Source organism: Acipenser ruthenus, chromosome 8 (assembly GCF_902713425.1).
Source record: "Acipenser ruthenus chromosome 8, fAciRut3.2 maternal haplotype, whole genome shotgun sequence".
In the NCBI taxonomy this organism is placed as follows: domain Eukaryota; kingdom Metazoa; phylum Chordata; class Actinopteri; order Acipenseriformes; family Acipenseridae; genus Acipenser; species Acipenser ruthenus.
Genome location: NC_081196.1, coordinates 46,238,752 through 46,254,288, shown reverse-complemented (window position 1 = coordinate 46,254,288; position 15,537 = coordinate 46,238,752). Strand labels below are relative to the sequence as shown.

Genomic DNA, 15,537 nt, shown 5'->3' with positions numbered 1-15,537 from the left:
CCGTCTTACAATTATCTGGCCATGGTTTAAAAGTTACAGATAACAATGCAGAATGAAAAAAAGAGACTAAAACAGGCAAACTGAAATATATATGCTGTTTTTCAATAAGAGGCTTTTAGTATCGTATATAATTTGCCTTATATAAAAGAATAATGAAATAGTGTAGCTAATCTTAATTTAACATTTCCATTGGATATAAAACCATGTAATACACTGATTTTGAAGTGATACAGCATTCCTAAATGTCTTTGATGTGCAGTACTCCGTAAAATAGGGATACAAAAATTGTTCTTAAATAATATCGAACTGTAGTTGATTAATAATTATAAAACCATTAAAACATAAAATGGGTATACAACTGGAAGTAAAAATACAAAACAAAAAAATGATTCAAGGCACGACCTGAAAGACACATACCTTCTTGATCCCAGGATACTGGGAGATTTCTGGACGAGACATCCTTGGTCTTCACCCAGCTGTGATCTTTTGTTTGGGCCCATGCTGATACAGTACAGAAATACTCTCCCCTGTCAGTGTCTCGGGTGTGCAGGATTTGAAGTTTAAAAACGGCTGGGTCTAGCTTGGTGAGAACAATGTGTCCCTTCCCCACACGCTCCTTATACTTTTCCCCAGCCTGTAGGTCCCAGTTCTGGTCCATTGTGGCGATCAGGTCATCACTGACGGGCAGGTCAGCGGGTGTGGGTTTCCTGTAGTGCCAGGAAACAGTCATGCGGGTACCATTTGCATTCTGAACATCAGTCACTTTACACTCCAGCTCTGTTGGGTCATCTGAGAAATGTGGAGTGGTGGGGGCGCTAAGGAGAACACTGTAGGTAGGTTCTGGGGAAGAGAGATTATAAAAATCATTATTGAGATTGTGTACACTATCCCATTACACAACTGTGATCGTACAGCAAGTTTACTAATCTTGATAAAAGTAGAATGTTCTATGCTAGTCTACATACAAGATGTATGACAAATGCTTTATTTTGTGATATTTATCTTTTGTCTTATCTACTATTCAGATGACTGAATTTACTATTAATTATAAGCAAATAACCAAATCATTCAAATATACATGTTCTTATTTGGGTGTAGTTCTCTGATGCTATAAATCAGTTTCCCTGTTTGCATTCTTCAGAGCTAAAATGGATTCATTGATCACACAGGGTGAGGGCTGAAGTCCCAAGCTTTTCATGATCCTTCCAAACAAGTCCCTTTTCACTGCTTGAGGGTCAGGATGTGAAGCTTTTAGGGGAAAGATGACTAAAGCGCTTAATCAATGCTGACCTACAATAAGAGGCTTTAGGATTCCCAAAGCCGGGAACTAATTTAATGCATAATCCAAACGCATTGAAAGCCTTATTGGGGGTGTTGTCAAAATGCATGCATCCTGGCTGACTCTCCAGCCAGTCAGAATTTGACACAATGACCTTCTAAATCATTAATGACAAGTGTGGTATATACTGAAACACGATCTGCTGTAATGGAATCCTGCCACGTGTTTGTAGTTTATATTACAAAAACAGTCTACAGAAGATCAGCAGTGTACTCCGCCCATTATCGTTTCATACTTCAAACCACACACACTGTACTCCGTGATCCTTCTCATGCGGTTTGTGGTTAATGTCAGTTATAAGAATGAGGGGTTCCGATAGTAGGCCTTTTCAAGTACAGATTCCATCAAGATTCCGAGACCAACTTGACAGATGTTTAATGTACAAATTTCATGGCCATCAAAATAAAATCTTAATTTAGTTGCAAATCACAGTTGCTTTTTGGATAAAACATCAACTTCAAACAAATTCCCAGTTCAGTATGAGCAGTCAATGACCAGATCTCTCCAGGAAGCTTAACAGTGTGAAATCAGTTTCTAAAATAATCAATACATTTCCTTTTACAATGGAAAAAAACAGGCTCACACATGTACAGCATATCTATGAGATGCAAACAATAAGCCAATGCAGCGTACAAAAAGGGCCAAATTATTTAAAAATAGATGATAGAATTCCATGGGAATTGCTTCGCAATACAAATGACAGAAAAAGGCTGTACGCAGGCATACATTTACGTATCTCTCAACTTATCATTTGAAGCTTAGTAATACATGATCATAATGCTTTGTCAAGCTAGGTATTACTTAGATAACAATTAAACCATTCAAGTTTGTAAAATTATGTCAGAATAGACAGGGTCTATTAGCGCTGTCTGATACTCATGAACTTGGCAGTTTTCAACTCGTTGTATAATTAAATACAAATCAGTTAAGCACCATCTTTCTGTATTTTGTAGAAGTATAAATACTCCGGTAAACATAAATAACATTCATCATACTCATACTTTGACGGTTTTTGTTTTATTTCCCTTTAAAAACTGCCATTTCTGAAAATAATACGGTCTCAAGCATATTCAAACTGGTAGAAAATGAATAAAAACATTAAATTAAATCTAAAACACACATTTTCAGTATAGTATAGTAACTGAAGAAGACATAACATGTGCAATGTAATTTATTTTTGCTCGTAGTACTTTCTCGTAGTGATCTCAAAACAACGCATCACGGCACCACCTGTTTTCTTGATAGTGCAAAATATGCATTTCGAACGGGTCCGCGGCACCGAGTTTTATTTTTCTACACTTTTTTAAACTCACGGTTGATGAGTCCTGGTCGATTTTGATTCATGTTTGTGTAATAAATTAAAAGTAGACAGTCTAAACTTTTTGTCAGTGTAGGCCCTAAAATGTACGTCATACAGAAGGGCGTTTTTTTTCGTTTTTTTCCCTTTACGCGATGATCTCAACACCTAAACCAATCAGGGCCGAGCTGACACTTAAACTATTGGTTGTTGAAGGTGTCTATAATAAAAAGTAATTTAAATTAAGAGCCAATCATGGTCGACATTTTAGATATTAAGGCGTTAACATTGTACGCACTTCCTGATGAGATGGTAATTTTTGAACAGTCCTCAGTATAGTCTTTGTTTTGATGTGGAGCGGTGCTCCCAACATTCCAAAAGCGAGTACTATACTGGCGCAGCAGAGCAATGCTTTATTGTACGGAATTAGGAATAGAGTTATTACATTTATTAAATTATAAAAATGTAAATGATAATTTATATGTACAGATTTTGAGTAATGGAGTTATACACGAAATATATGTATTTGCCGTTGCTAGACAAAATGATCGACCCCTGAAATATGCGTTTTGGGATATTTTAATCACTACTTCATCCTTAATTTAAAAAATCAAGAACTTAAATTTTAAACAAAAATGGTGTAGAACGTAATGGAATTAATTGAAAATAGAAATAAAATGCGTGAAATTAAGCTTAGACAAACTGCCTTTCGTTGTACGGGGGGGGGGGGGGGGGGGGGTGAAACAGTGCCGCGGCTCCAACAATGCTGAACTCATTTAAAATACGCTAGTACAGTAGTTGATATAGGTAAACAGTTAAAAACTATAGATAATGTTGATATCACATAGATCTCTGACATATGCTTGTGTGTGTGTCTGTCATCAGACTGCCGTTTGAGCTTATATCTCCTGTGTAGGTTGAATATTTATAGGCTCGGTAGTTTTAACATGTAACAAAACGTCACAAAGTGGTCATTTGCATATTAATTAAATACTTATTTTATTTATTTTAACCATTGTTGTTTTAAACTACTCAACGGCAACAAATATGATACCAAATTATATATTATGCTTTAAATATATCAACTTTATAGAAATGACAAAGGCAATTGTGTAACAATTTACACAAGTTTAAATTAGATTAATATATTAATAAATTAAAAATGCTAAACACTTTATTTATATACAAATAATCACATTACCTGCCTTTTCAGTGGCAAATGCACTCTTTACAAATTCTTAACATGTAAAACATTGTTATGATGACTTTTGAACCCTAAACAAACACTATAACACATATTGCAAAACTGGAATAATTATAATTTCTTAACAGACAAATGAAAACGCTTTTAAACAAGCTATAATATGTTATGTTGCGATACATTATAAACAAAACCCTTGCATTTAAAAATGACACCTAACCCATTTTTTTCAGTACAGATTTACTGCACAGACACGTGTCTGTAGGTGCCACGCCTTCTGGGCAGTCCTGACACTTGGGTGAGGTGCGTTTTTAGGGGCAGGTTGTTGCATTAAAAGAAAAACTAACTTTCAATTGAAAAACACGACCAAGCTTAGCGTAAACTTTTTCTTTAATTTTTTTTTGTTTTTTAATTTTTTTTATTTTTTATTTTTTAATTCAGAAAGCTAAAGTCAGTAGAGTGCAACACTTAAATCCAAGATGGCCGCCGAGAAGGAAAGGGTAGCAGGATTTGGTGCATAAAAAAGCATTTCTACACGTTTTAAATCATTTTTTATATATTTTAATTTTAGATATGTTTAAGTTAGGTAAAAACTGTTAATAATAACCTATTTTTTTTGTTTGTTGTTGAAATCTAAAAAAATATGTGGCCACCCTGAGCAGCGTGGCCATATAGAGGCAGAATTGCCAGGTGCATCTTTGGGCCAACCTACCCTTGGGGCAGGAGGCCATTGTTTGAAGTGCTCCATTGTTCTCATTCCTATTCTTTAAAACCAGGCACAGAAATATGAGATCACTGTAACCAGACAGCACATAATGTGTAATTTTATGTGTTTTAACAAAGCTTTTAATCTTCCACGCCATGTATTTCTTCCTCTTAGCTTTTCTTCCTGTCAGTAGATAATCTGCATAATGCCTTCTCACAAACTGTAGAACTGTGAAAAATTGTACTTTGCAGTTCATTTCCCAAAAACATCTAAAAGTGGCAGCTCTTTGCAATTATTTGAAACACCAAGAAGCTATGAGACAGAATTATTTTAGATGAAGCAGACAATTATGAATTGGGTTTGTCACTGTAAGATCACAACTTAGGATGCAAGATGCTGGAAGGCACTGGACTCAGCATCACTGTTGACAGCCAAGTGAGGTAAAACAGCATACGAGAACCCCTGCATTTTAAGAGAAAAACTTAGTTTTCAGTTACATTCTTGTAAAGCTGAGTATTTGTCTTTGAGACAATTTACCGACTCTTTGTTTATACTGCATTTGTATAGTCCGAGCCAGACCAGTTTGAAGTGTATTTACAGCTACAGTACGATATGTATTTTTCATTAAATGCAACGATGGATATGTTTCTTCAATATAAATTAAATGGTTAATCAATTGGGGAAATTATAATTATATATATATATATATCAAGCCAGTTATCGTATGCTTGAGATATTCTAGAAAAATGCACCACTGTATAAACACTGTCAGTTATCATTAGACTTAACCACAGTGGAATCGTAACATCAGGTGACTTCCTCTACAGTCTAGGTCAAAGTGAGTCAAAACTGGGTATCAATCCTCAATCCCAAATCCATTCAACCACAAAACCAGACTAGGACCCCTCCATCTCTATTCTTGCTCCCAATCAACAATCCTTAAGTTTTGATTCACTTTTTTCCAGTATTTTTTTTTTGGTTTTGTACAGTCTGTAAGACTAATACTGTAATGGAAACATTCATTTTCAGTAGGTGTATTCTACAGTTTCTGATTACAGTTTCAGTTTTGTTTGTGTTGTCTTTTAAACCCTCCCTGCTGTAATTAAATAATGCAGGGGGTGGTGTTTGAACTGGTGACCCTGCTTTACAAGCTAGGACATTAAATAGCACTCACCTAATTAAAAATTCCCTAAAACCAAGCCAAAAGGCTGGAACCATATGGCTAAATTCATTACATTCTCTCCAGCATAAGCAACACCACATCCTGGGGGATTACATAACACACACCTAACATACTTGCAGGGGAGCACAGAGCTTGAAACGCATTTGGTCGGGACATGTTTAGTAGCCAAGGCGGTTATAGTATTCACAGACATTATATAATCACAGCTACTGTAATTTCTGTCAAAAGTTGCAGGCTGGTAGTACAAGCGCTAATTATAATAAATTAAAACTACAAAGTGTACAGGAAGGTACTGCAACGCATTAAAAAGTGTAAGGGGGAAATAAAAAGCAGAACTCTTTATCCTGGCAGAGCTCTGATTTGAAAATATACCCAAAAATATCAGTGAATCACTTTCTCAATAAGAAACGGCTCACAAGCAATTAAAATAAATTAAATCAGTTCTGGTCCAGCCACAGTTAATGGTGAACATAGATAAAATAATTGTGCTTCCTTGATAGAAAGCAGGCTTGAAGAAGTGGTGAAAATGTCACACATTCACTATGATTTACAGAGCACTAACTAATGAACATTAACAGTAAAGTAGTGCATACTTCACCAATATGGTGGTTTTGTGGTTATTTACCTGAAATGAATGAAATGCTTTGGGCAGGGCACTGCTCTTTATTGTCAAATACCTAAACTGCGCTGTCTTGAATTCTGATGGAACTGTACCCAGGCCTTTCATTTCCTCTGACTGACTGCTGTACTGGCTTGTATAAGCTCTCTCTTCTCTTCTCTCTTTGATGTGGCTTAACCGTTCAAACCCTAGCTTTGTCTGTGTGTACTGTAGCATGTCTCTCATCATGTTAAGAGGTGCATTTAGAAATCAGTCTGCAAGATGCAACCTGAACCAGATTGGTAAAAGTAATGTTACACTTAGATCTGTCCATCAAAGTAAATACAGCTCATTCAGGAGCAGCAGTGTGTGTAAAACACAAAACTGGCTTTGTATGAAGAAAAAAAATCTTGTTTCAGCTTTAACAGTACAGCAATTATTAAATCCCTTGCTTTCTTTTATTGAACATGGTTAAACTGGGCAGTTTGTTTTACGTGAAGTGACAGCACTTAAAAAGTGAAAGTAAATTCCCAAATGCACCATTTTTTAAAAAAAATCTGCAACTGAATCCATTCTGTCCTGCTCAGAGCTGAATTTACTGTTTAATTAAGACCCATAATAAAATGTGCATTGTTCAGATTCCATCTGTACTGTTCAGTTGATAGCAGCCTGTGTAAATGACACATGCCAGAGGTCCATTGGTTAACAGAGGGTATCGTGTCTCAAAGGATCGGATATGATACGTTCTAATGTATACTGAGCATTAACACAAACTTATCACTTAAATTTGGATAAAATTCACTAGATGTGATGCAGGTGCAGTGACTTTTTATTCTGCTGATTAACAATTGACATCACGAAGATGATGCAAAATGATTGGTCAATCTTGAGCAGGTGTTGTGACTCTTGGTCTCCTAGTTCCTGGCTTGTCATTGACAGTGTGTGTCTGGTTATACCGTCTCGCCAGGTTTGAAATTGCTGGCTGTGAGCACCAAGACGGCAAGCCACAATACGCTGCCCTAGTCCAGCCTCCAACATGCCGATTACACAAAGGCGCTGCTCTCTTGACAGATGTGGAATATTGTGGGTTTTTTTTGTGATTTTCTTTATTGCTTTTATTCAAGCTTGCAATTTAACAGCTGAAATCACTCCATATCCAGTGTCCAATCAACTGTCTCACTAATTAGGTGATTAAGTGCATATGCTTCAGCCATAGTCACTCAAGCATGTCATGGTCAAGGACGAATGATCGAGTGATTAAAAAGAAACCAAAAACATTTTGTCAATGTCCATCATTTATATACCTTATTCTTTTTCGAAAGTAAATGCGTTATAATAGTGATACATTTCTTTTGATGCTCAGTATATAAACAAGCCTATAGTTACAATGGGAGGACTTCCCTTTTAGAGATACACAATCTTTCTGGAACATCCTGCCCAGAGGTACCAGGCATGCTTTGATCTTTTGGTCTTCAGAGACGTGCCAGCAGCATAATGTATCTTTGACAAAAATACTGTTTAATATACAGTAAACGACCTCCTTGCAACCATCGCCATATAAACTTAATCTCATCATTAACTTTAATAAACATTGGCAAACAAAGCCCCAAGAACAGATGAATACAGTGGATTAAACATCTTCTGTGACATGAAAACACAGCAACTTACCTAACAAAGTAACTGTCACGCGGACAGATGTCGAGGTCTTCTCCGCTGCTTTGTACCACGTCCCGCCAGACTGTGGCATCCACCCGACCACCTTGCAGAAGTAATACCCTGCGTCTGTCTTTTCAACTTCTCTGAACACCAGTCGGGTGGCATCAGCACTTACACGGCTGACAGTGACGGCGTCTGATCCATTCACCACCGAGTCACGGTCCATGTGCACCAGCAACCGTGAGCTACCCTGGTCTGTGCTGGGAGTAGGGCTGACATACCATGTGACCTCCATGCGGATGGCGTCACTGTTTGCTGTTGCAACAGTGCAGGTTAATTCAAGTGTCGAGTCTGCATTTAAGGTAACATTGCCTCCTCCAACTGAAACCATTAAGGATGACGCTGAAACAACAACAACAACAAAAAAAACAAGCTAAGTCCAAGACTGAGGTGTTAAACTAAAGACACTTGTATTCCCAAGCATTTTTGTTAACTGACAAAGTTCAATTTAAATATCTTCAAATGTTATCATCAATTCTCTATTTATTTTTGTGTTCTTCTGAACCAGTTAGATTCTTTCAAACATTTTAATAAAAAACTAATGTTCTTCAAAAGACAGTCATTTTATATGTCCTTTCAATGCACTGTTAAAAACCTCATTAGTTTCAAAGCTAATTGTAGGCTGCAACTGGAAAATTGCAGTACTCAATTTAATAACAGACATTTGGAAGGTTGGCTTTGTTCAAAAAATGCAATTCTCTGAATGCTTCATTTTGTCTTTCCAATACCAATATGCTCTATTCAAAATTACTTGAACCAATGTTTCTGTGTGTACATTGAATTAACTCTTTCAGCACTAAATAACTTAATAGACACACTACCCTAGGATAACTAATTAAACAGTTTCAGTGTCTTGAATAAAACAAATTATAAAAATGGACACAGATACAAAGTATATTAGATTAGTTTACTGGTCTTTTCTGTTCTAGTAGATTTTTTCTAGAACTACGATGAATGTCAAACATTTATTCTTCAGCAGAATACCTGTATACTCAAAATAGAAAAAAAATACACTTAAAAGCAAATGTTTTCAACAGGGTCATAAAGCAGCTATTGTACCATCTTTTAATATTATTTATGATTTTTTTGTGTGTAAATCAAACTCAAACTCCACCTATTTGATCCTGTTTCAGAAGTTAACACAAAATAATGTCACTTTAATGGCTTCCTTTGCCTCAATTTTCAGTAATATAAAAAATATGTTTGTTTTAATACTAATAGATATCCCTTCATATTATCATGATATTAATGTTCATGAGTTAGGCTACAACCAGTAAATTTGCAACAGCTTGCACCACTGTACTTAAATTCCAGAAACACAGAATGAGGAGGAGGATACCTCCTGTGCAACCAGTAGAAGAATGCTCTACCACTGAAATGCATATCCGATTCTCCCATGTCACAGGAGATAGGAGAGCTATCACTCAGATAATAAAGCTCTGGATTCATTATCTCCCGTCATGATACTGCCTCTTTCCCAAGCCTTTAAAATTAAAAATGTGTTGTATGTGGAAGACCTGGAAGTTTGCGCATAAAGTCTGATGGTTTGACTCGTGCTCAATGTCTGACTTTCACCAAACCAGACCTGAAGTTGCAGATAAATGCTGTAACTTGAGCAGAACTATAAACTAAAGGATACCTGCTCCTCTCCCGATTACAATCTACTTTCACTTGAGGTTTCAAGAGCAACAAAGCAAGGAAGAGATAACTGAACAATGCATGCAGGTGCATCTGTGAATCACCTTACTGAAGCAATAACAGTGTGGTTGTTGTGGGAGTGTGCATATTACTGGCTGGTTCATAGCTCTTATAAAATGGATAATGGGCAAAGAAGTGGAAATAACTTCTATTGATCCCACTTGTGTGGTCATGATGGGATTACTACTGTAAATGGGTCTCGATCAATCAAAGTGCTTAGCTTGACTAAGCCATTGTATTTGATCTTATTAACAGCCCCAAACTGAACTTACCAGGGAAACAAAGTATAGTTGAAGGGTTACATATCCATAAAAGAAAGCAGAAGCAAATCTTTTTTAAATATGAGTCATTAAAACACTAGTGGGCAAAAGTAAAAAAATGAGTTGTTTTTTTTCCCCCTTCCTTTGTAGACTTCTCTCTAATATTGGTTTAAGTATTCGTAGAACAAATGTGTTAGTGGCATTACTGATCAGAACCACAAAAAGTTGTTTCTACCATAAAGCTTGAAACCTTTTCTCTGTGTCACTCACCAATGGGCGTCACTTTAACCTCTCCCACGTCTGTGCTCTTCTCCAGGATGTTTTTCCAGGCACCACTCTCGTCTTTCACCCATTGGCCGGCCACGCAGACATAGGTGCCTTCATCTGTAGGCAGAGCATGCGAGACCACCAGGCGGTATACCCCGTTGCCCAGCAGCTCCAAGCGCACACCTCCGGCCTGGTATCGCTGGCTGTAGCCACTTCCAGCCATAACCCCTCCATCTGGATTGAGCGAGAGGATCTTCTCAGAAGCGGCGCCTCTTCTTACCTCCCAGGTGACCGAGAGATGGGTGCCTTCCACTGAATCTTGTGAGGCTGTGCAACGCAGGTCGAACGAGCTGCCTTCTGTTATACTTCCTGTTTTACTTCTAGATTTTGGTGCTGCAACTTTCAGGCTGTCTGAAATAACTGTTAGAGAAAAAAAAGAAAAAAGAATAAGGAATAATTTCTATTTTTGTTATGATATAGCAGGGGTTCAAGTGATATTTGTCCTGGGGCCAGCAGTCACAAGTTCAAATAAGGGAGTTTCAAGAATGGTTCCAGGCATCTTAAAGAACGAGGGACTTGATGCCTCTGTATTGAGTTAATTACATTTTAAAATGTGCCTTTATTTATAGTCATGTAAAAATGTACATTTATTTTGTAGTCTGTATAAAAGATACCATTAATTTTTTTTGTTTGTTTTAATAGTCAGTAAGGCACCCCTGTTATTCCCTGAGGCTAACTTTTATACCCTGGTGCATCTACCAAAAACTGATAACGACATTTTCAGTTTACTGTCTCAGTCAGATAGAAAAATAAATATGGAAGACTACACTTACTCAGACAAGACTCCCATTGTGTGTCTGTGAATTGGCAAGCATTCCGAGGGAAGATACTGTAGGTCAACTGGGAATCTTAAGTCATAAGTAAATCGTTAACCTACCTCTTAGTTCGACTTCCGCGTCATAGTTTCCACTAATTGAGGCATCTGTGCTGGGAGTGAGGCACTTGTATTTCCCACTGTCGGTTAATTTCACGTGTTTAATCCTGAGAACTACAGAGCTGGCACTGGTTCGCTCCACAGCAATCTCTCCACTGTTCACTCTGTCTTCGTAAGACTTATCAGTGAAGGAAGAGTCAAGCGTGCTGACCACCTGTATTTTAGAGCCCGAGTCCTGGGTCAGCTCCCAGTCGAAATCCTGCTCGGGGGGACCGTCAAAGTGACTGACATTGCAGGGGATGACAATGTCCCTACCCTCCACTCGGATCAAGGGACCAGCAGGAACCTTTACTATCCGCCCAAGACAAATAGCTGAGGGGTAAAAAAAAAAAAAAAGGACTTAATGTTTCTTGTAAGAGTCACAAAGATGATATATTTATTTCTTTATCTGGATAAGATACAGTCCCCAAGACATTATGCAACCTCACTGAAATGAACAACAACCAGGCAGAACTAAACCATCCAGGCAGGAGTGTAGTCTCTGTTTTAAGATTGGAGCACTTTCTTCATTCACTGTTTACTCACTAAAGAGAATTCCAAGCTGATAATTTATGATAGTGATTTATACCATTTAATTACAGGAGGACTTAACAACATGCACTTAACATGTCTGTGAACACACATCCTACACCGTAGCTGTTAATACAAAATTAGAGTTAGACAATAATTATCCGAAAATCAGATCACCAAAACCTCCATACATGTAGGATACCCACATTCTAAAACTCTCATGTGTGGTAAAGAATGGCATTACACAGTACTATCACAATGGGATAAGTGGTTCTCTATAAATATGTAAAAGTGTAAGGGTGAAATAAGCATGTAAGCAAAGAGAGAAAGGTGCTTCCTTACATCGGCAGATGCTGCTTCTAATAAATATTAATGACAATTGGATAAGCAGTTATCTTTTAGGTGTCAAAATATAAGTTACTTTGTTTTAAATCATTGTGACCTCCTTGAACCCACTTAAAACAATTATACTAGGCAAATATCTAGAATCCTGGTGACACACCTTGCAGGTGTGGGAGTGAACAGAAGGGTTAGATTAACAAATGGTGTAAGGTGACAGGAAGGGACGTGAGAGGCTTGGAATGCATGAGAATTTTGAAATTGGGGAAGTCAGAATGTGTAATAGGGAACTTTGATACAAGGAGGAAATACATTTTTATTTTACATATAGTTAATAAAGATCTGTATTGCCTCAATGGATACCAGTTGAGGGAAAAAAGCCATTTAAAATATCTGAAATAAAAAACAGACCAGATACAGTAAGATGATAATACATCGGACTGTGCTGTGCAGCAGCAATAGGAGGAGATGGTGTTTTACTCAGTCCAGTTTGTTGTTTTAGTTTCACTGAACCATGTGGTGGGGTATTTGTATTTTGAGATTCTGAGCAACACATTACAAGGTTTAACTAAGGGTGTTTGGAGGGGGCTGATTTAGTCTTAGAATCGGTTTAGAATGTTACCAGTTCCACAAAAAAAAGGACTTATGCACACATAAATAAATATGGTATACATACAAGAAACTAAGTTTTACCTTGCAGTTTTTGAATGAATGAAGTTATGGTCGAAACGCATAGTCCCTAAATGAATAAATAATTACAAAATAAAATGGCATATAGCAAAACCGCATTGGTAAAGGTTAGCCGAGTCCGTAGTCTGTCCACTTGGACGTGTCAGGCAGAAGATGTCACACATGCATTAAAAGTATCTGCTACTTGTCTCCAAGGCAGCTGCACTTCACAGCACTGGAGCCTCTAGGAGAGGAGTGGGGAGGGTTCATCTCAAACAAATTGTTTACCCTTTACAAAATCTGCTTTTTCTGCTGTTTGAATGTGACATTTTCAAACCATTGTAATCAAACACAGACTTGTTTCAAGCCTACGGACAGCTGATCACTCTGTACTCCCCTAATGTAGGCTCCAACAGCAGGGCACACTGCCCAAACAAACCAAAGATGGTGCATCCCAGAGCTTTATAATCTCCAGTACTCCTCCGAGTAGAAAATCTATTCACTTAGAGCCCATGGCTGGGTGGGCTACTTGATCTTGTTCGGTGTGAAATAAATGTCCTCCTTGGATTCCTAAAGCATTGCAAGTGCAACACTGTGTATTTAAACCCATCAATGAAACAACTTAAAGTGCTAATTAACATAAATGCCAAAAACAAGTTATGTTGTTACAACCAACAGTTTTCAATTAGCACTTGGTAGTTTCCTGTCAATAGAGCTGCTTGGTGGGAGAACCCTGACAATAGCTGGGACAATACATATCCAGGATCTTGTTACTATGTTACATTAAATGAGAAAAGGCCAAACACGTGTTCTATTATAGCTTTATCCTTGTGTATTTTTTTTATTTTTTATGTTGATACAGGGAGAGGGTCCAGTGGTTAAAGAAACGGGCTTGTAACCAGGAGGTACAAATCCCAGCTCAGCCACTGACTCACTGTGACCCTGAGCAAGTCACTTCTACATCCTCCTTGTGCTCTGTCTTACTGTTAAGACATTGTTGTAAGTGACTCTGTAGCTGATGCATAACTCACACACCCTAGTCTCTGTAAGTCACCTTGGATAAAGGCATCTGCTAAATAATCAATAATATACACACCCAAACCATCATAAAATAAAACTGATATATGTGTTAATGTCCCAGATTAACATCGGTTATAAGTAACTTTAAAGAGTGGTGGAACGTATATTCATACCAACAGTAAAGGAGCAATCTGTTGTACAATTATAGTCAAGATATATTAAATATATCGAAATAGTGATCTAACATTGTCTGATACACAGTCCACAGAGAATAGCCAACACAAAAATTAACTTAAAAGTCCCTCTGGATAACACCTGCTTCAAGTACAAACATAACTCGTGACACATCATGACGCTACAGCCTCAGATGCACTGTAGTTTTGTAAAATTGCATATATTAGCAGAAATATCTTCTACAAATTGCCAGCTTCTATTTCCATTATTAATTTTGTACATGCCTTACAGTTTATAAACTACCCCTAGATTTCTTAACTGGCTGGCTACCTTTTATAAACGATTAACGTGGTATATTTCCCGCCGCTTTGAATTTTGTCATATTGCACACCACACTGTAAAATGTTGGGTTTCAGTTCTCTTTAAAAATCGGTTATTAATGTTGCAAACCTAGTCTCAAAAAATCAGATCCAGTTACCTTGTTGTGTTATTAGTAAAATAATCAGACAAAGACTAAAGATTAATGAATCGCATTACCAAACCTTCATTTGGAAAGAGAACAAGTGGAATATAAAATAGCTAAAGAACTATAGGCTACTAATATATATATATATATATATATATATATATATATATATATATATATGAAATACACTGGAATATTCAGAAGCATTTCATTTATGGTACTGGATTTAAAAATAACTCACCAAAAATTGTAGATAGGATAAAAAAGCTGTCGAAAAAGTGTTCCATGTTGTCAAGTTGCGCTTTCTTGTCTTAAAAAAAAAAAAAAAAAAAAGAAAGAAAAAAATCACCGACCGTTTCCCAGCACTCTGTAGGTGACAATGGAAATGCGTTTGGTTTCAAATTACAATCAGACAGATTTAAAAACTTACAAAACTAAAAAAAAAAACTGAAACAACTCCTTCAGTGTTGCAAAGTACTGTACTATATTGTTTTGTTGGCAGATGTGTCTAAAATCGTTATCATTCCTTTTTTCCAGTTTGGATCGGAGGACTGAAGCGAGTGCGGAAGTCGCTGGTATTCCTTTTTTGCTCAGTTGAAAAAACCCTTCTCCTCCTCTTCCTTCATTGATAGTTACTGCAGGTAAGTCAAAGTATTGTGCCACCAGTCTTAAAGGCGAAGGACACACTGACGTAGAAAAGGCGACACAACCCAAGGTTCTAGATCAGAGTGGTGCAGATGACCAGCCCAAACCAGACCGATCAATCTAATCGGAAATTCCACAGATGGAAAAAAGCGAACATGGAAACGATCAAATATATGACCAGGGAAAACTGTAAGGTCTACGGGCATACAAGCATTTTTAAGCAAAAACACAAAATAATGCCGACAAGGGCTTAACCTTGAGGGTCGAGTTTAACTATTAACAAATATCTTATTAATGGGAATGATGTTCATTACTTGGTTATATAATAAACTTTATTCATATTTATAAACTATTAAAAACTATGCTTTTCTTTTTCTTTTATTTTTAAAGTGGCTTTGAAATGGGGGAGTGGGTAACAAACAGTTATCATTTCTGTATTACAAGTATTTTCAAAA

General features: G+C 37.1%; 1 protein-coding gene across 1 annotated transcript in view; it reads right to left on the bottom strand.

The window, feature by feature from the left end:
- The window catches only part of LOC117407354 (prostaglandin F2 receptor negative regulator), a 31,441-nt gene extending 16,265 nt beyond the window's left edge, over positions 1 to 15,176 (bottom strand). The window contains exons 1-5 of the mRNA XM_034012301.3: positions 14,679 to 15,176; positions 11,203 to 11,571; positions 10,269 to 10,685; positions 7,993 to 8,382; positions 418 to 840 (exon numbers count right to left, since the gene is read on the bottom strand). Of these exons, the coding sequence (XP_033868192.3) occupies positions 418 to 840; positions 7,993 to 8,382; positions 10,269 to 10,685; positions 11,203 to 11,571; positions 14,679 to 14,724 (1,645 nt within the window). The 5' untranslated portion in view covers positions 14,725 to 15,176. The remainder of the gene's footprint in view (positions 1 to 417; positions 841 to 7,992; positions 8,383 to 10,268; positions 10,686 to 11,202; positions 11,572 to 14,678) is intronic.
- Positions 15,177 to 15,537: the final 361 nt, after the last annotated feature.